The sequence below is a fragment of the Cervus canadensis genome, chromosome 23 (assembly GCF_019320065.1).
Source record: "Cervus canadensis isolate Bull #8, Minnesota chromosome 23, ASM1932006v1, whole genome shotgun sequence".
Lineage (NCBI taxonomy): Eukaryota > Metazoa > Chordata > Mammalia > Artiodactyla > Cervidae > Cervus > Cervus canadensis.
In genome coordinates, this window is record NC_057408.1 from 13070687 (window position 1) to 13090392 (window position 19706).

Here is a 19706-nt window from a genome sequence, read left to right on the forward strand (position 1 = left end):
AAGAGAGAAACCCTCTCTAGGCCACAAGGCTCTCATGTGAAATTGAAGCTATTGGCCAAAGTCAGCTAACGTGCTCTTTAGGGCTAACTTCTCATGAATATCGTGTTAATCGGATGACCCCATATGTACTTCTTCAGGCTATTCTCGTTTGCGGTTGTTGTTCGGTCGCTAAGTCATGTCTGACTCTTAGCGACCCCATGGACTGCAGCACGCCAGGCTTTGCTGTCCTTCACATCTCCTGGAGTCTGCTCAAACTCATGTGCTTTGAATCGGTGATGCCATCCAACCATCTCATCCTCTGTCACCCCCTTCTCCTTTAGTATGAAATAATTATTGGTTATTTTTACTAAGATACCATAAAAATTTCTAGGCGCCTCAGTGCTCCCAATCTATATACAGATAGTATCTATATCTATATATATTTACTGAAGTTTTCTAATAAAATTCATGAGTTGCTCAGTGAAAAGCTTAAATTACAGAATTTTTAAAAGATTCTGTTGATGTGGACCATTGTTAAAGTTTTTATTGAATTTGTTACAACATTGCTTCTGTTTTATGTTTTGATTTCCTGGCCACAGGGCATGTGGGACCTTAGTTCCCCTAGCAGGGATTGAACCTGAGGTCCATTGGTCCGCCTGGAAAGTTCCAGGGCAAAGGTCTCTTGATCGAGATACTCTTAACAGCCCTGGCTCTTTGGAATGCTGGCTAGATAGGTCAGCTCTGTGCCTCTCTTGGGGAGAGGGAGGAATCTAAGTGGGACCAGGGCTGGGCGGGGGGGCTAGTGCCCATGTTAGAAGCTGGGGGAGCCAGATGCCTAGAAGAATAAAAAGCCTTTCTCCCTTAGGAATGAGCCAAATAGTTGGACCTGTTTCTCCTGGACCCTCTGCCGGTTTGCTCTGTTCTCCTACTTTTAACATTCTGACTGTAAAGGGAAAGAGAAAGAATCAAGTGGCCTTGAAGAAGTTGGCCCTCTGACTCATCAGAAGCTCCTTTCCCACCATGCCCTTGGTTTCATCACTGTCTGAAATGGAAGTGCTAGTTCTCCAAAGGTGGAATGAAACACTGAGATCCTGGACTCTCCCGAGAGCAGTGGGTCTCACCTTGGTTTCGTATTAGAAACAGATGGGAAATTCAAGAACAAATTCTCAGGGACCAGGCAGCATCGCCAAGCCAATTAAATTAGAATCGTGGGTGTGAGCCTCAGACCAATATATTTTAAAACTCCCCAGATGAGCCTAATGTGTAGTCAAGGCTGGTTGCTACCACCCTGGAGACTAAGCTCCCTTCTGAAAGCTGGCTGTGCAGTCAAATCACCTGAGGGACTTTTAGAACTACTGTGAAGAAGAAGAAGAAAAAAGCAAAAAACGTAAAGAAGACCTCAGACCAATTAAAATCAGATCTCTGAGGATTGTGGCCAGGTATCAGTATGTTTTTAAAGTTTCTCAGGTTTTTAAGTTTCCTTAGTGTGTATGTGGTAAACCATATAAAACACAAAGTTTACCATTTTTAACCATTTTTACGTAAATAATTCAGTGGGCTTCCCTCAGCTCAGTTGGTAAAGAATCCGCCTGCAATGTGGGAGACCTGGGTTCAATCCCTGGGTTGGGAAGATCCGCTGGAGAAGGGAAAGGCTACCCACTCCAGTATTCTGGCCTGGAGAATTCCAAGGACTGTATAGCCCATGGGGTCACACAGAGTCAGACACGACTGAGCGACTTTCACTTGTCACTTGTCAATTCAGTGGCATTAAGTACACTCACAATGTTGTGCAACCATCACCACTATCCGTTTCCAGAACTTTTTCATCATCCCAAAGAGAAACTTCACGTTCATTCAACAATAACTCCTCTTTTCCCCAGCTCTGCTAACCTCTACAGTATTCTACTTTCCGTCTCTATGAATTTGCCTATTCAAGGGACCTTCTATAAATGGAGTGATACAATATTTGTCCTTCTCTTTCTGGCATATTTCACTTAACATAATGCTTTCTAGGTCCCTCCATGTTAAAGCATGTGTCAGAAATCCCTCCCTTTTTAAGGCTACCTTACATCGCATTGTATGTATGTAGCATGTTTTGCTTTTCCATTCATCTGTTAATGAACATTTGGGCTGTATCCACCTTTTGATTCACTGTGAATAATGCTGCTACAAATATTGGTGTACAGGGGTCTGTTTGAGTTGCTGCTTGCAATTCTTTTGGGTCTATTCCAGAAGAGTGACTACTGGATCATATGATGATTCTATGTTTAACTTTTTGAGGAACTGTGAGGCCCTTATGAAATTCTTATGTGCAGCCAAACATGAGGAGCACTGCTGTGGTCAGCATCCTTCTTACAACCTAAGAGAGTACTGATTAGTATAATAGTTGGTAAATACTATTGTATTAATTTCTTCATAAAGTACATCACAGTCCAACGCGATTGTTAGTGTCACAAAGTCAAAAGACTTGGGTGGATTAACATAGCACCCTTTCAGAAACCCCAACAAAGTGTCTCACGGCCATGAGAAACGTCACATCAATTGCAGTTCCTACCTTCCATTGAAATGCATGCCTGGTGATTTGCTAGTGCTAATCATTGACGTATCAGCGCTTCTGATTTGCTCTGTAGATAATAAATGATTGGGCTTCCCTGATGGTTCAGTGGTAAAGAATCTGCCTGCCAATGCAGGAGACACGCGTTCGATCCCTGGTCCAGGAGGATCCCACCTGCTGCGGAGCAACAAAGCCACAACTATCAAGCCTGTGCTCTAGAGCCCGGGAACCACAACACCGAGACCACCTGCTGCAACTACTGAAACCCACACACGCTAGAACCCTGCTCCGACACAAGAGAAGCCACTGCAGTGAGAAGCCTGTGCACTGCAACAAAGAGTGGGCCCTGCTCGCCACAACTAGAGAAAAGCCCTCGCAGCAACCAAGACCCAGCACAGCCAGAAATAAACAAAATCATAAAAAAGTTAAATGACTGGAGTTAGAGAAAGTACATTAGACCTGATTCAAGACTTTTCCTATTGTAATGCCATATCTATCTTGACACCTGGTATTGTTGCTCAGATATGTTTTCTTGACTAGGACAGAGAAAGTGGCAATGTCTATGGGAGTGTGTTGTACATGGGAATGTCTTCCATCTCACAGAGCGCTGCTAAACTAGCTGCTGACAGCCTCTCAGGAATTCCTTTGTATGTGAGGGGGTTTTTGTTTTCCCTCTCTCTTGCTGCTCCACATGGTACCTTCCCCTCCATAGTTTCAGCCTTCCTTCTTGCTGCCAACAGACTACTCACTCACCACTCCCTTTCTTTGCCATAAGCAGATTGTATTTAGTCAACCTTGTACTCTAAGCACTGGCTTCCCTGGTGGCGCAGTGATAAAGGATCCACCTGCCAACACAGGAGACACAGGTTCAGTCCCTGGATGGAGAAGATCCCCTGCAGGAGGAAATGGCAACCCACTCCAGTATTTTTGCCTGGGAAATCCCATAGACAAGAGGAGCCTGGTGGGCTGCCGTACATGGGGTCACAGAGAGTTGGACACGAGTTAGTGACTGAGCACAAATGCATGTACTCTAACCACTCTAAGAAAGAATTAACAAAGATGTAAAATGTAATGGGTATCCTAACTAGCTCATTAATCTGGGTTATCTCTGCCTTTGACTAAGGTATTTTGCAACTCTGAGAGATAGAAGTTGTAAAAAACTGATAGTAATGCAAATAGTTCTTGATTATAAATAGATAAATTCTGCTGAGGGAAGGTTCAATGGATTTCCCTCCTCCACTGTGGAAGAAGCTGCTTTGCATCTATTAAGCTAATTCATTTCAACTCCCTGCTGAGTTTATATATTGTTTCCTTCATTCACTAATGTGTTAAGTAAAATCTTTGACTTGTGTTCATTGTACATTTGTTGAGAGTCATGGTTTCAAGTTTCTTATTTTTAAAAAAAACCCATCTTATCCGAAATCTGAAACACCCAAACACCAAGTGTTGGCCAGGCTTTATGGGGCAACAGGAACTCTCATTCATTGAGGGTGGGAATGCAAAACGATCTAGCCACTTTGGGAAACAGTCTGGGGTTTCTTACAAAACTAAACATAATCTTATCCAATGATCCAGCAATCACTCTCCTTGGTACTGAGAGGAGTTGTAAACTTATGTCCACATGAAACCTACACAGAGATCTTTACAGAAGTTTTATTCACAGCCGTCGAAACTTAGACACAACCAAAATGACCTTCAGTAAGTGAATGAATAAACAAACTGTGATACATCTAGATGACAGAACATTATTTAGCACTAAAAAGAAATGAGCTACCACGCCATGAAAAGACACGAAGGAACCATAAATACATATTAAGTGAAAGAAGCCAATCTGAAAAGGCTGTATGATTCCAACTACATGGACTATTCTGAAAAAGGCCAAAATATGGAGACAGTATAAAGACCAGTGATTGCAAAGGGTTGGGAGGGAGAAGGGATGAATAAGCAGAGCAGAGAGGATTTTTAGGAGAGTAAAAACACTCTGTATGATAACATAATGGTTTAAACATATCATTATACAATTGTCTAAACCCACAGAATATATAACACCAGGACTGAACCCTAATGTAAACTATGGACTATTACATGTCAGTGTAGGTTCCTCAGTTGTGACAAATGTACCACTCTCATGGGCCATATTAAGAATAAGGGAGGCTATGTATATGTGAGGACAGAAGATACGTAAGATATCTTTATGCCTTCCTCTCAGTTTTGCTATAAATCTAATACCACTCTATTAAAAAAAATGCAGGCTTAATAAAAACAAAACAAAATGAAAACCATCCTTTAACAGTATTTGGGCCAGAACATGGCACAAGGCAGGTATCGAATAAACATTTGTGAATGAATGAATGAATGTAGACAAGTGAATGTAGTCTCTGGCATGGATGTTTCATCATGAAGAAAGACTATGGAATATTAACACATACTTGGCTGCTATTCCAAAGTTGAAACTGAAATGTGAAAATCCCCCCAATCCTTTGGGAGATGGTGGCAAGAAGGGGCTGCAAGGGAAGTGGAGAAACTTGTGTCAGAGGGTAGACTGCATGGACTCACCACAGAGGATGAGTCAGAGGTCACAAAGGGTGCTGGGCATGGAATAAAGCCAGAGACGGAATGCCAGTTAAGTCTCCTTTCCCTCTGTCTTATACAGATCCTAGGACCTCAGAGTTTTCTCCTGCACTGGGCTTTTGAAAATCTGTCCAGATATAAAATAATGGCATTCTGGCATTTTTAGCTAGAGTACACTCACTAGTCAGATTGTGTAAAGTAAAAAAACTATGTCATCTTCCAGATCTGTGAGTGTTTCGAAGATGACATCAATGGATTTCTATAGAATGAAACCACAGACATCCTGCAAATTGTCTGGATTCACAAAGCCCTGTGTCACTTTCCACTAATGAGGAAGAACTGCCAAGTATATTATCTGTAAACATGCATGAACTTTCAAGGCGCATTTAAAAGTCAGATCTCCACTCTGTTTTACTCCTATCTTTAAAGAAATATAATGGTGAATACAGAAAAGGCAGTTGAATTACTGCTTACTATGTTTTTCCCAAAATTAACGTGGCAACTTTGAGAGTACTATAAAACTACATCGACTTCTCCTAGGCACTTTCTATGCGTACATATTACTTCTCATTTAATTCTCATAACAATTGTTTGAAACAAGTACTATTATCTTCTACTCTTTACAAATGTGAAAACTGAAGCTGAGAGGTTAAGTAATTTGCCTGAAGTCACACCATTCATGACTGGCAGCATCAAAATTCAAATTCAGGGTTAACTCTAAAGGTCACATTCTTTTCTACTGTACCATCATGCCCCATAAGGGAACCCTAGGAGTGAAATTACATTAAAAAATATTAACATTTGATTGGGAGGTGGAAAAGATCAGTTATAAAATGTAATGTTAGTCCAAGGTACAGTTTGGAGGGTGATGGGTAGAGTGAATGCCTAGGATATAAACTTTTTAGGTGAAAAACGGGGCCCTGACTAGAGTGAAACGAGGGAGGCACTTGTCTTGGGGCAGAGAGGAGAAGCAGGGAGGGGGTGGGAGGTCACAGACATTATCAGTACCCAGCTGGGCTGTATTGGATAAAATGTACTTGATCAGATTGGGGAGGTTACCCACAGGGTAATGAATAAGCAGGTGTACAAGCGAAAACGTGCATGTAGCACACTTTTAAAAACTCCCTTGAATCTCAAGTTTAAAAGCCTAGAGGACTAAACCAATAATGATGAGATAATAAAGACCAGAAGAACTGATTTCCATAATTGGTACCTGCAAATAATAGACTAATATTTTTTCACTGACTGAGGACAAAACCAGAAGACACTAGGAGTAATTGAAAAAGGTTTATCATGTCTGAGTATGACACAAGCATTTGCACTTGTAAGAACAACAGCCAGCATTTATAATCTACTACCGACTCAACGGACATAAGTTTGAGTCAACTCTGAGAGATAGTGAAGGACAGGAAAGCCTGGCGTGCTGCAGTCCATGGGGTCGCAAAGAGTCAGACACAACTTAGCAACTGAACAACAACATCATGCTAAGCAGAGTTAACTGATTTACATACATCAACTCCTTTAATTCTGGTAACAACTCTATATATGTGGTCAAGGAATAGCAATTAGCCAAGATGGTGATGGTCAGGCCCTCTTGCCCACATCTTCTCGCTCTTGTCCCATGTTCTGTAAACATGACTTGGCATGATTATGTAACAGCTGGCATCATTTATAGCAATGCCCATGGGCATCATGATGTACTTGCTTGGCCACATGCCACCTTTGTTCTGTATACTTATATAAGCACCACCTGAAACAGCCCGGGGAACTGTCCATGTCTGCTTTCTAGCCGGATCAGCCACTGCAGATAAAACATGTCTGCAGCTCCTATTGCTCCTTGTATTTTCTTCCAGCTTCCCTGCTCATGCCTTCTATACCCTGGGTTCAGACAAAGAGTGAGACATACACTATTATACTTTCATTCCCATTTTAGCACATGAGGCAGAGAATTAAGTAACTTATTCAAAGTCATAAAACTAGAATCCAGCATATCTTCTTGGATCCAAAGGTTGTACACTTGGTCATTATACCTCATTCTGAACCCTGAACTTATTCCGAATTTTAAAAAATCACCGAATAGTGACAATAGAATATGATGGAGACTGTATGGAGCAACCACGTTGACAAAAAGTAGAACCTGGATGTCCAAATTACTGCTACGGGAAATCCTGCTGTCCCCGTGTGATGCAAAAGTTAACACCACAAGAAATTAGACCAGGAAGCCTGCTGTCTAGGGGATACCTGGCTAGTCACACTTCATTAAGTTGCTTGCTCGCTTTTGTCCCAAACTACCCTCTAATTTTCAATGGGGGCAATGGCCTGGAACGTTGCTAAGTGACGGAAAGCGCGTGCAGGTGCCGCCTACGATTGTCATTTCATCTGTTCTGAAGCCTTCCAGGGAAGGGCATCCAAAGTGGCCTGCTTTGATTTAGGACACTTGTGGGTGGCAGTCTGACTCGGAGGAAACCAGATGACTCCTGCTAAAAACAATCATTTCCAAGATTTAACTAAATACACCACAGCCCAATTTTTTTTTTTTTAAGTCTAGGCACAGATTTCAGACAGTTTCCATTAAGTATCTGTCTGGATCTGTAGCCCTACTTCCCTCAGCATTGCCATACACAGCTAATCCGAAAACGAGGACGCCTTCGCTGAGGTGGCCCAACGCGGGCGCCGGTGTCACTGAGTCAGCCGAGCGCGCCTCCGGAGGAGCAGCCGGCCGGGCGACGGAAAGCGGCGCGCTCGCTCCTTGACGCGAGGAATTCCTCCTCCCACAGCCTTGGGAAGCCCCTACGCCGCAGGCTTCCTCGTCGTAGTAGAGCCGCCCGGGCGTAGTTCCTCCGCCGCTTCCTCCTCCACCTGCCACGGCCCGGCCCTTCCCGCCCAGCCTCGACTCCACCTCCCCTGCATTTGAAGGGCGCGCCTCCGCGGCGACGGCGCTGAGGAGGCGGCGCGGGGGAGGTGGTGGGGCGGTAGGGGGCGGTGCGCGCACGCGCGCGGTAGGCGGCCCCGCCCCCGCCTAGGCCCCGCCCCCGGAGCGGCGGGCGCCGCCAGCCAGCCGGGCTCCCTCAGGCAAACCGGTCTTGGCGGGGCGGGGAGCGGTGCTTCCTCCTCAGAGCTCCGCGCAGCGCCCTCCGCCTCGTCCTTCCGCCCCTGCCTCCGCGGCGCTGCGGCGAGCGGAAGGCGCGCGATGCGGCCGGCGGGAGCCGCGGCCGGCTTGGGGTCGCCGGCGCGGGACCTGTCGCTGTGCGGGGAGCTGCTGCAGGCCCCGCCGCCCCTGACCTCGTCGCCGCCGACGGCAGCGCCCTCTGGGCCGCCGCTCCCCGCGGCAGCCGGCGCGACCCTCAGCCGCCTTCCGGAGCCGCTGCTGCGGAGGCTCAGCGGGAGCTTGGACCGAGCGCCCGAGGGCCGGGGATGGAGGAGACTGGCCGAGGTGGCGGGGAGTCGGGGGCGCCTCCGGCTCAGGTGCGGCCCCGGGACCCCGGGGGGTGGCGGGGTCACGTGGGGCGGGCTGGGGCGGGGGGCGCCGCGGGTTGGGGCGGACGCGGCGATGGGGGGCTGGGAAGCCTCGGGGCCGGGCGAGTGGTGCAGGCACCGCCGGTTGGAAGGGGTGAGGGAACTTGAGTTGCCTTCCAGGCGGAGAACCTGGACCCACAGAGGTTCTAGGTTGGACTCCGGTCCTCCACACCCTTTTCCTACTCTCGTCCTCTTGAGCTGAAAGACATCGGGGTTAACCAAGAATACCAGGAAAGGTGTCCGGGGACCATTAGTTTAGGGCTGTCATTCCAGACAACTTCAAATGCACAGACCTAGATGAAGACCCGAGGAAAGTTAGGTAGGCTTCGTGCGGGTAGAGAGATGGCAAAGGTGAAGGGTTTGAGATGCAGGAATTCGTGAGGCTTTAAGGTCGAGAGAAGAAGGATGGTAGGAAAGACTGAAACTAAACTCGCCGTCTTCCTCCAGCAAACCCGTTTGATTTCGCCGTGAACGCTCAAGTATAAGACCGTTTTCTTGGAACTGAACCTCAGGCTCTCAAGACTCCTTTACACGCTTAAGAATTATTGAAGACCCAAAAGAGTTTTTAGTGTGGGTTCTGTATGTTACATGCATACAAACATAGATTGATATTTATTTACCATATTTCTAATTTAAATTTATAAATTAAAGTTCAGAATTTTTTTAATATTTAAAAAGAAGAATTCATTGCATGTTAACAGAAATGACATATTTTTATGGAAAAACAAACTTTTCCAAGACGAAAAATGTTAGGAAAAATGGCACTGTTTAGCATTTTGAAAAACCTCTTGAATGTCTTATCTTAATCCCAAACAACCAGCATCTTTTTTTAATTTTTTTTTTAGAACCAGCATCTTTTATGAGCTTCTACATACAGTCTGTCACAGGTCAGGGAACACTGGACACGCCAATGTGCACTTCTGAGAGAATGAGTGAGAAAGAAATAACATCTCAGTAGTATTTTGAAAAATTTTGACCTTGGGGATCCTGTGAACAGGGTGTTAGGAATTGCAGTAGGGTTTCCCAAAGCACACTTGGGAAGATCACTGTTATGACCTGGGTCTGCCTTGAATCCCTTAGCAGTTTTTTAACTTTTCTCATGACTAAACTTTGTCTTGTACTGTAATTATTTGTACATGTCTTTATAAACTCCTCGAGAACAGGAACCATGAGGTAAGATCCTATGTGTTACACGTAGAACCTCTCTTAGACACTATAAATCTGAATTGAGAGAGGAACCACTCATGCAAAATTACATTTTTTAAGTGCCCAATTTTGGCAGAAAGTTTCAGAAGATAAAAAAGATGTCAAACATTTAGCTCCTACTCATAAGGGCTTGGGCTTCCCTGGTAGCTGAGCTGGTAAAGAATCTGCCTGCAATGCAGGTGACCCTGGTTCAATTCCTGGGTCAGGAAGATCCCCTAGAGAAGGGATACGCTACCCACTCCAGTATTCTTGGGCTTCCCTTGTGGCTCAGCTGGTAAAGAATCTGCCTGCAATGCAGGTGACCTGGCTTCGATCCCTGGGTTGGGAAGATCCCCTCTAGAAGGGAATGGCTACCCACTCCTGTATTCTAGCCTGGAGAATTCCGTGGACTTTATAGTCCATGGGGTCACAAGGAGTCAGACACAGCTGAGCGACTTTCTCTTTCACTTTCATAAGGGCTTATGCAGTGATAGATTGTTATTCTGAGACATTTACAAATAACATGCTAAATGCTATGTTGCAGGTGATAATAACAGCAGGTTTTTATCTTTTATTAAGTACTTAGTATGTATACCGACATCATACTATGTGTTTAACCCTCACAACAACCTTGCTTTTCAAAGAGTTGGGGGTTAAACATGAATAATGATGCTTTGGGAATATTTGGCTGTTTAGAGGGAGTAATGATGTGAGGATGGAATCAAAAAGTGGTAAATTTGCAAAGTGGAGCAGATAGATGGCATGCTATTTTTTTTTCCCCCTGTTCTGGGAAAAACACTGTGCTTTTGGCTGTTCCAAAAAATCCAAAATACATACATACAGTTATCCTAGGTCTCTGGGTTTCTGAATTTCTAGACTTAAGATAAAAAGTTGTTTTTGTTTGTGGGTATGGGGCAGGGGGAGCTGGCTTGGGTCAGATTACCAAATCTGTGATTGGTTAATTTGTGAAATTAACTACTACTCTAGTTAGGGAAGCCTCTAGCCTTTCATAAAGAGGGTTCTCCGAAGTGAGCACTCCTATTTGGCTACGAAGGACAGAGAAGAACCTCAGTAAGGCCCTGCCCCTGATGAAACAACAGATCGAATCAAATAGTAGTGCTTACCTGACATCAGGTGTTCAGTTTTCGTCCCCAAGCCTTCAGTTGCCTACTTGGTGCTAAGTCGATTCAGTCATGTCCTACTCTTTTTGAGCCTCTGGACTGTAGCCCTCCAGGCTCCTCTGTCCATGGGGTTTTCCATGCAAGAATACTGGAGTGGGTTGCCATGCCCTCCTCCAGGAGATCTTCCTGACCCAGGAATCAAACCCTCATCTCTTACATCTCCTGCATTGGCAGGTGGATTCTTTACTGCTAGTGCCACCTGGGCAGCCCAGGCCTTCAGTTAAATTTTGTTACAGGTTACATGATGGTATTCACTTTGTTTGAAGAACTGATGGAAAATTCGGAGGCCACTTCTCTGGTGAAGGGAGTGTAGAGAGAGGACAGCTGCCCAGCCAGAGGAGACCAGCAGCAAAGGGCGTGCATTTGTGGATGCTCGGGATGTCACAGCGGGAAGTCTGCTGGAGACAGATGGACCAGGATTCCAGGATGGTGAAGGTTAGCTCAGAGTAGGTTAGTTGTGCTGGGGAAAGTGGAGGCTACCCTGAAGGTTGGAGAACTGGAGAACATTAAGCTCAGATATCTATTGAGATCAAAAGAATTAAACTGACTTAACAAAAGGTTACTCCTGAGAACTTGGGAAGCTGGGGAATGACAGCTTTTCTGTTGGGGAATGATGCTTTTTCTTTTTAAAACTAAAACAGTTATTTTCCTTGTTGTTGTTTAGCATTTTAAAGTTATTCTCATACTGATGGAAAAAGAGCATCTATAATTTTAATAGTAAAAAGTCCTACAGGCATTTCTCTCAAGTGTCAAACCCAGAAATGACAGTGAGTCTAGTCCAAATGGATAGCAGTTCCCACGAGGGTATGCAGTGCTTTCCTCAAGAGTCGCTGCTTCACAGACATAGAACCCCAAAAGGTTGCCTATTCTGTTTCTTTTCACCTTTTTTCCTCTGTACAACTTGCCTCAGACCAGAAAAGAACTTAGTAAATAAGCCACAGGAGTTCTTTCTCAACATTCTCAATGAAGAATGTTCCCAGATGGTTGTTAGTGATTCAGGGTGAATCCTTGCATATAGTTCAGTTTCCCAAAATCATGTATATTTGGGCGTGCCCTAAATGTAAGCCCAGACCTAGTTCCAGTCCAGTGTTGACTTTTCAGAAATGCACAACATGAGAGTTGTGAGTTATGTTTTATTTGGGGGCAAGATGAGGAACTTAATCCAGGAGACAGCATTTCAGATAACTCTGAGAAACTGCTCCCAGGAGATGAGGAAAGGAGCCAGCTTATATAGAAGTTTTGCAACAAAAAGCAGGCAGTCTGAACATGAAAAGATTATTGTAAATTAAAGACAACCAGATGTCCCAAGTTACGGAATTTAGCGCTTTCCTATCTATTGGAAGGCTTCCCTGGTGGCTCAGCAGTAAAGAATCTGCCTGCCAATGCAGGAGACACAGGTTTGATCCCTGGGTCAGGAAGATCCTCTAGATGAGGAAACGGCAATCCACTCTAGTATTCTTGCCAGGGAAATCCCATGGACAGAGGAGCCTGGCAGACTGTAGTCCATGGGATCTCGAAGAGCCAGACGTGACTTGGTGACTAAACAGCAACAGCAAGATGTATGGGAAGATGCAGGAGTCTGGGTTCAGGGAAATGATTGCTTTGGTACACGCCTCAGCTGCCTGGGCCCAGTGTCCTGTGTTTTCCTCACCGGGAGCTCCCCTTCCTCAGGGCCTGCCAAGGGAGTGGCTGCAGTCTGGTGGCCGCTAGATGGCAGGTAGTCTTTCTTCCCTGAGTTCCCTCAGGGCTCACCAGCACACCCTCCTTGGTGGCTGCAGTGGCTGATGACTGTGACCTCCTTCGTTCACTGACAGGGCGGGAAATACTCCGTCTCTCACTACACTCACCTAGTATTGAACACCCTGTGCTGTCAGTGTAGATAAACAGAGGTCCTGAGCATCTTGCCCAGGCTAGTGAATCCTGTGGGAGACATGGAACACCTAGCCTCCAAATGGCAGAGCTCTCAGGAGGCTCTAATGCCAAGTAAACTCCAAGAAGGAGGGAGCTTAGAAATGGGGCTGTGGAACGTGGACCAGGGAAGGCAGTCAGCCACCACTTATTTGCCATAAGTATGGAAGGTGCTCCTTCAGCTACAAAATCCTGCCCCCGAGCACTTTATGAAAGGTTTCCTGCCTATCTCTTCAGTCTCTGCCTCTTGATCTCTGGGTTTTGGAATGCCTGAGGAGTTAGGCATTGTATCTCTTTATCCGAACTTCTTCATCTAGTCCCTACCTATCTTGGTGTTATCCTTAAGTCTCATGGCTCTGCATATATATTTAGGTTCACTGCTCTCAATTAATACCTTAAACCCATAGCTTTGCCTTGAACTTCCAGTGTTGATCTCTCAGTGTAGATCCCAGTGTAGTGTAAGTGTACATCTCCTCTTGAATGACTGACAGACATCTTAAATGCAGCACATCCAAAACTCAGCAGGCCCTCCGCCATGAACCTTTCTCTTCTGTCTCTCAGTGAAAGGCAGCTACATCCATCCAGGTGCTCAGGCCAAAACTGCAGAGTCATTCCTGACTCCACTTCTACCTACCTCATCCACTGAGTCAGGACATGCCTTCTGCCAGCCCTCCAGTGTATGTCTAGAACCCAAGGTTCTCTGTGACCAGGCTGGGCCAGGCCACTGTTAACCTCTCATCTGCGCTGTTCCAGCAGCCATCTAACTTCTCCGCCTCCTTCTTTGCTCCCCACCCCAGTCAGCTCTCTTCAGAGCACTAAGAATCCTTCTTTGAAAACATTAAATCAGGTCTCATCCTCCCTTCCTTTAGAGCTCTTCCAGTGGCTTCTCTGTCTCAGTAAAAACACCATTTAACTCCCAGTTAGCTCTTGAATTGGCCAAAAAGTTCGTTCGCGTTTTCCTGGCAGATGTTACTGAAAAACCCCAATAATTTTTTTGGCCAACTCAAAAACATCTTCCTCTGTGGCTCTGTTCTAGTCACACGTGCTTTCTTGCCCTTCCTTGAAGACTGTGGGGCCTTTGGACTTGATGTTTGCTCAGCCTGAGATGTTTGCCTTTATCTCTTCAAGTGTTTGATTAAAACTCACCTTCTCACAGAGAATGCCAAATAGCATATGATATCACTTATATGTGGAATCTAAAAAAGTGTAATACACATGAACTTATTTATAAAAACAGAAGTAGACCCACAGAAAAAGAAAATAAACTTACAGTTACCAAAGAAAAAGGAGGGAAGGATAAATTAGGATTTGGGGATTTAAATATATACTATCATACAGAAAATAGATAATCTACAAGGAGTTATTATATAGCACAGGGAACTGTATTCAATATCTTCTATTAACCTATATTGGAGGAGAATGTAGAAAAAAGAAATATATATTTGTATATTTATATATAATTGAATCACTTTGCTGTAACTCTGAAACTAACACAGCATCGTTAATGAACTATATGCCACTGGTGATCCAGTGGTTAAGACTCCATGCTTCTCAAGCAAGGGGCACAGGTTAAATCCCGTCAGGGAACTGAGATTCCACATGGCCACATGCATGCCCAAAAAAACCACAACAAAAAATGAAAAGATCGTACCCCAATATAAAATGAAAAGTTTTAAAGTGATAAGAAAAAGTTTTTAATTTAAAATTATTCAAATGAACTTATTTACAAAACAGAAATAGACTCACAGACAGGGAAAAAAGACTTACTTATGGTTACCAAAAGGGAAAGGAGAAGAGGAGTAAGTTTGGAGTTTGGGATTAAAATGTACACACTACTATATATAAAATAGATGATCAACAAGGACCTACTGTATAGCACAGGGAACTATACTCGGTCTCTTATAATAACCAATAATGGAGGAGAATGTAGAAAGGAATATATATATATATTTGTATAATTACATATAATTGAATCACTTTACATCTGAAACTAGGGTAGCATTGAAATCAACTATATACCACTGAAAATTTTAAAAACAAATAACATTGATTACATTTTTTTAAAAGGTCACCTTCTCAGTGAAGTCTCTTCTGATCACACTGTTTAAAATCATCTCCTCCATCCGCTGTCCTCCATTACCTGTCCCGCTGCTTTGCTTTGTTTTTCTCTAAAGTACTTAGGACCACGGGACGGATGAACACTCAGACCTCTGTCCCTCTTCTCTAGAAAAATCTGGGAGGGATTTTGTTTGCTGTTGTAGTCTCAATCCTTGGCAAAAATGGCCTATTTTAGGTGATTAATAAATAGTTATTGAATTAATGAATAAGGATTCTCAAGTGTTAATGTACCAAGAAGAGAAGCACATGACTGTGAAAGCAGTACCAAGATTTGTACCCTGAATGGTGTAGAATATGTTCTATTTGATTACATATTTTTAAAAGTAAAATATAGTTTTATTTAAAAAAAAAAACAAAGAACAGGGTAAACCAAATGTGTCTGCATTAAGCAGAATATAAAAAGTTCACTGAAAAAAAAAGTTCAGAGGTTTCCAATTCCACATTGCAACTAACCTTAAAGAAATTACAACTTGGTGGGTTGATAGTACCAAATAAAAATATCTATAATTATCTGAAAAAAATACAGAATTTTTTTTTTAAGCAAAGTCTATTTGTTTCAGTAAGAAAACAGTGTTTTTAATTAAATCAGAAATTTTAAATTAGGGCTGGTAGAAACCACTTCAAAGCTCAGCCTTACAGGAATGTAACTAAAAAAAGGAAGGAAAGAAATATTGCGTATATATAGACATCATCTTAGCTGATAGCCGGTGCCCGTGTGGAAAAATCAGTAAAAGGAAAGGAGATACAGCACCTTGTTTTTCTCCAGTGCCTATTGTATTGAAAGAGAAGTTGTCGTCTGCTTCAATGTGATTTTTCTTCGTTTGGAGGGGGGAGTAAAATGGTTTTTAATTCTCTCCATATCAATATAAAGATTAATTAAAGCATCATTTGGCTGCATTTGACAAGATGACATCTTAATTTCATATATCAGATCTTGATAACCTTTATGAATCATAAAGTGTTAAACATAGAGCATCCATGTTTTTGTAAATTTCATATTATAATTATTTGAAAAATTGGTAATACTTAACATTGAATCCAATACTGGTTCCTTGACTCAGGCATTACCTGGACTAGTACAGAAGCATTTTACAAAATAGAGGATCGACAGGCATCTTCAGCTTTTGTTTTTGTAATCATCACAATTACCATTATTTCTTAAAAGAAAGGACACTTTGACACTTAAAAATAGGAAAGACAATCTTAGAGTAAAAGATGGTCTTATTGTCCTTACTTTTATGATTTCACCTTGGACTTCAGGTTGTGCCTCAAACTGGGAACAGTTGACCTGGAACATTGTTGTTGACATTTTAACAAGGATTAGTTTTTAGTTTACTTCAGTTACTCAGTCGTGTCCAACTCTTTGCGACCCTATGCATTGCTGCATGCCAGGCCTTCCTGTCCATCACCAACTCCCAGAGCTTGCTCAAACTCATGTCCATCTAGTCGGTGATGCCATCCAACCATTTCATCCTCTGTCGTCCCCTTCTCCTTTTCTGCCTTCAATCTTTCCCAGCATCAGGGTCTTTTCCAGTGAGTCAGTTCTTCCCATCAGGTGGCCAAACTCTTGGAACTTCAGCTTCAGCATAAGTCCTTCCAATGAACACCTAGGACTGATCTCCTTTAGGATTGACTGGTTTGATCTCTTTGCAGTCCAAGGGACTCTCAAGAGTCTTCTCCAACACCACAGTTCAAAAGCATCAATTCCTCAGCACTCAGTTCTCTTTATGGTCCAACTCTCACATCCATACATGACTACTGGAAAAACCATAGCTATGACTAGACAGACCTTTGTTGGCAAAGTAATGTTCTATTATTTGGCTTTTTAATATGCTGTCTAGGTTGGTCATAGCTTTTCTTTCAAGGAACAAGCGTTGCTTAATTTCATGGCTGCAGTCACCACCTGCAGTGATTTTGGAGCCCAAGAAAATAAAGTCTGTCACTGTTTCCATTGTTTCCGCATCTATTTGCCATGAAGTGATGGGACCGGATGCCATGATCTTAGTTTTCTGAATGTTGAGTTTTATGCCAACTTTTTCACTCTCCTCTTTCACTTTCATCAAGAGGCTCTTTAGTTCTTCTTTGCTTTCTGCCAGAAGGGTGGTGTCATCTGCGTATCTGAAGTTATTGATATTTCTCCCGGCAATCTTGATTCCAGCTTGTGCTTCTTCCTCCCGGCATTTCGCATGAGGTACTCTCCATATAAGTTAAATAAGCAGGGTGACAATATACAGCCTTGACGTACTCCTTTCCTGATTTGGAATCAGTCTGTTGTTCCATGTCCAATTCTAACTATGACCTGCATGCAGGTTTCTCAGGAGGCAGGTAAGGTGGTCTGGTATTCCCACCTCTTCAAGAATTTTCCACAGTTTGTTGTGATCCACACAGTCGAAGGCTTTGGCATAGTCAATAAAGCAGAAGTAGATGTTTTTCTGGAGTTCTCTTGCTCTTTCTTTGATCCAACAGATGTTGGCAATTTGATCTCTGATTCCTCTGCCTTTTCAAAATCCAGCTTGAACACCTGGAAGTTCACAGTTAACGTACTGTTGAAGCCTGACTTGGAGAATTTTGAGCGTTATTTGCTAGTGTGTGAGATGAGTACAATTGTGCGGTAGTTTGAACATTCTTTGGCATTGCCTTTCTTTGGGATTGTTATGAAAACTGACCTTTTTCTGTCCTGTGGCCACTGCTGAGTTTTCCAAATTTGCTGGCATATTGAGTGCAGCATTTTCACAGCATCATCTTTTAGGATGTGAAATAGCTTAACAAGGATAGAGTATTAAATATACAAATTTTTAGCTAGAATATTAGTGATAGTAAACTTTAGAGGATACCACCAAGTTACCGAAACAGTAGCTACTCAAAGAAATTTTTAAGGAAAAGCTAAAACAGTTTTATAAATAAGCATAACTGAGAAATTAACCTTAGTATTCTTTTAATATTCCCATTTTTTTAATTATAATAAGAGCTAAATTTTATTGAGTCCTTTTTTTTTTTTTTTACTGTTTTGCAAGTCATTTATTACATTTTAATCTTTTAGTTACAAGCTACATATTATGTCAGTCTAACCCAAAAGGAAAGTAATCAAGAAAAAAATTATGGGCCACTGACCATGTGCCAGACACCATGATTCAATGACCATAGTCACACTCTGAGTTACAGTGAACATCATTTTCAAATGAGCAATCTTAGACTTTAAAACCACCTGCAGTTCTCTGGCCAGTAAATCTTGAGGTGGGATTCAGAAGACCCGGCAGGTTAGACCTCACAGTCTCTGTAGAAATATCAGCTGCCCCTGCCGCTTGCCTCCCAGTTTCACTGAGGGGTCGAGGATGTCACCTGTCTATTTTGAGATTAAAATGTAAAGGAAGAGTCAAATAACCAGAATCTGAACTTTATAATTCCAGAATTACAGAGTTTTTGAACTGCAAAGGAATTTAGAGATCTTCTAGTCAGGGGCCCTTCTTTAAAGAGGAAGCAAATGAAACTCACAGAGAAAAACTGATCGATTCAATTGAGCACTGTTTATGTGGCACATACTGTGCTAAGTACTTTTTACATGGATTGCCTAAATCAATTCTAACAGTCCTGTGAGGTAGAATATTAGTGCTGAAGTTATTTTGGTTGGATGCGTGTTTTTCTTTATGAAATAACCAACCTTATCACAGAATTATAAATCTTGGGTGACCATTATATTGTATAAATGCTATGGCAGCCTTTTACTAAAACTGGTCAAAATGAATGTTGATTAAGAATATTTTAAGCCAGATGAAAGCTTGCTCACTTTGTCTCTGCCATAGCTGCAGTACCATGTTTATGTTTGACCCCTTCCATCCTGGGTCCCAGGCATTTCAATTATGATTAAAATTCACTCGATAGTCTTTCAGTTATAAATGATTAATATGAGCCAGACAAAATTTTTGGTATTGAGGAATTAAGACACATATTGGGTTGGCCAAAAAGTTTGTTCGGATTTTTCCGTAAGATGTTACAAGAGAGGGCAGCTGCTGGAAGCCGTGAGGCACAGATAAGGTGTTCCAGGTTGAGGGCCTTGCACGGAAATTGGACCCCAAGGAGGTGAAACGGAAGATGCTCGAGGACGGCGATCTCCATATAGAACTTCCTCATCTGTGTGGCCCCGCTGTAAATCACTCCTTTTATCTTAAAGAAGTTGGGCAGCATACAAAGAGTGAACATCACATATGAATGCATGGTATGAAGAACTTGGTTACAGCTTCTACTCCTGTCTGCAAATGAATAGGCCCAGAAAGATGTAAGAGACTCTTTGATTGAGTGGACATAAAAATTTACTTGTTAAGAACAAGTCAATTGACTCTGGTAACTGACCTTTATAGCTGAAAGATAAAACTGGGAACTACGAAGAGATATCTTATGGTCATACTACTCTCTTTTACCTGTGATATTCAGCCTTGACGAATGTTGGTGTAATTGTACATGATGTCAAACTCCAAGTATTAATTATAAGGGAATTATGTCTACCACCCCCCACCCCCCACCAAAAGAAAGGGTATAGAAAAACCCAAACGAACTTTTTGGCCAATCCAATGTATGATAGGGTTTCTGTTTGCAAGTAGTACTTTTATTCAGTTGAGTAAAGAAGACATGGCAGCCCACTCCAGTATTCCTGCCTGGGAAATCCCATGGACAAAGCCTGGCGGGATACAGTCCATGGG

At 42.9% G+C, this 19706-nt stretch overlaps 1 protein-coding gene, 1 long non-coding RNA gene and 1 pseudogene across 7 annotated transcripts in view; all 3 read left to right on the forward strand.

The window, feature by feature from the left end:
* Positions 1-3887, forward strand: part of LOC122425567 — an 82036-nt gene extending 78149 nt beyond the window's left edge. For 2 of the 4 annotated variants that reach the window (XR_006264908.1, XR_006264907.1), the window contains one exon: positions 2670-3887. This is a non-coding gene — a long non-coding RNA (uncharacterized LOC122425567). Of the gene's footprint in view, positions 1-844; positions 1419-2609 lie in introns of all 4 variants that reach the window. The other 2 variants (XR_006264906.1, XR_006264905.1) reach the window with 2 other exon arrangements.
* Positions 3888-8116: 4229 nt separating this feature from the next.
* MALT1 (MALT1 paracaspase) overlaps positions 8117-19706 on the forward strand; it is a 61152-nt gene continuing 49562 nt past the window's right edge. Inside the window, exon 1 of one of the 3 annotated variants that reach the window (XM_043444004.1) lies at positions 8117-8569. In XM_043444004.1, coding sequence (XP_043299939.1) covers positions 8295-8569 — 275 coding nt within the window. In that variant the 5' untranslated portion in view covers positions 8117-8294. The remainder of the gene's footprint in view (positions 8570-19706) is intronic. The other 2 variants (XM_043444006.1, XM_043444005.1) reach the window with 2 other exon arrangements.
* Positions 8655-19231, forward strand: LOC122425362 (annotated as a pseudogene).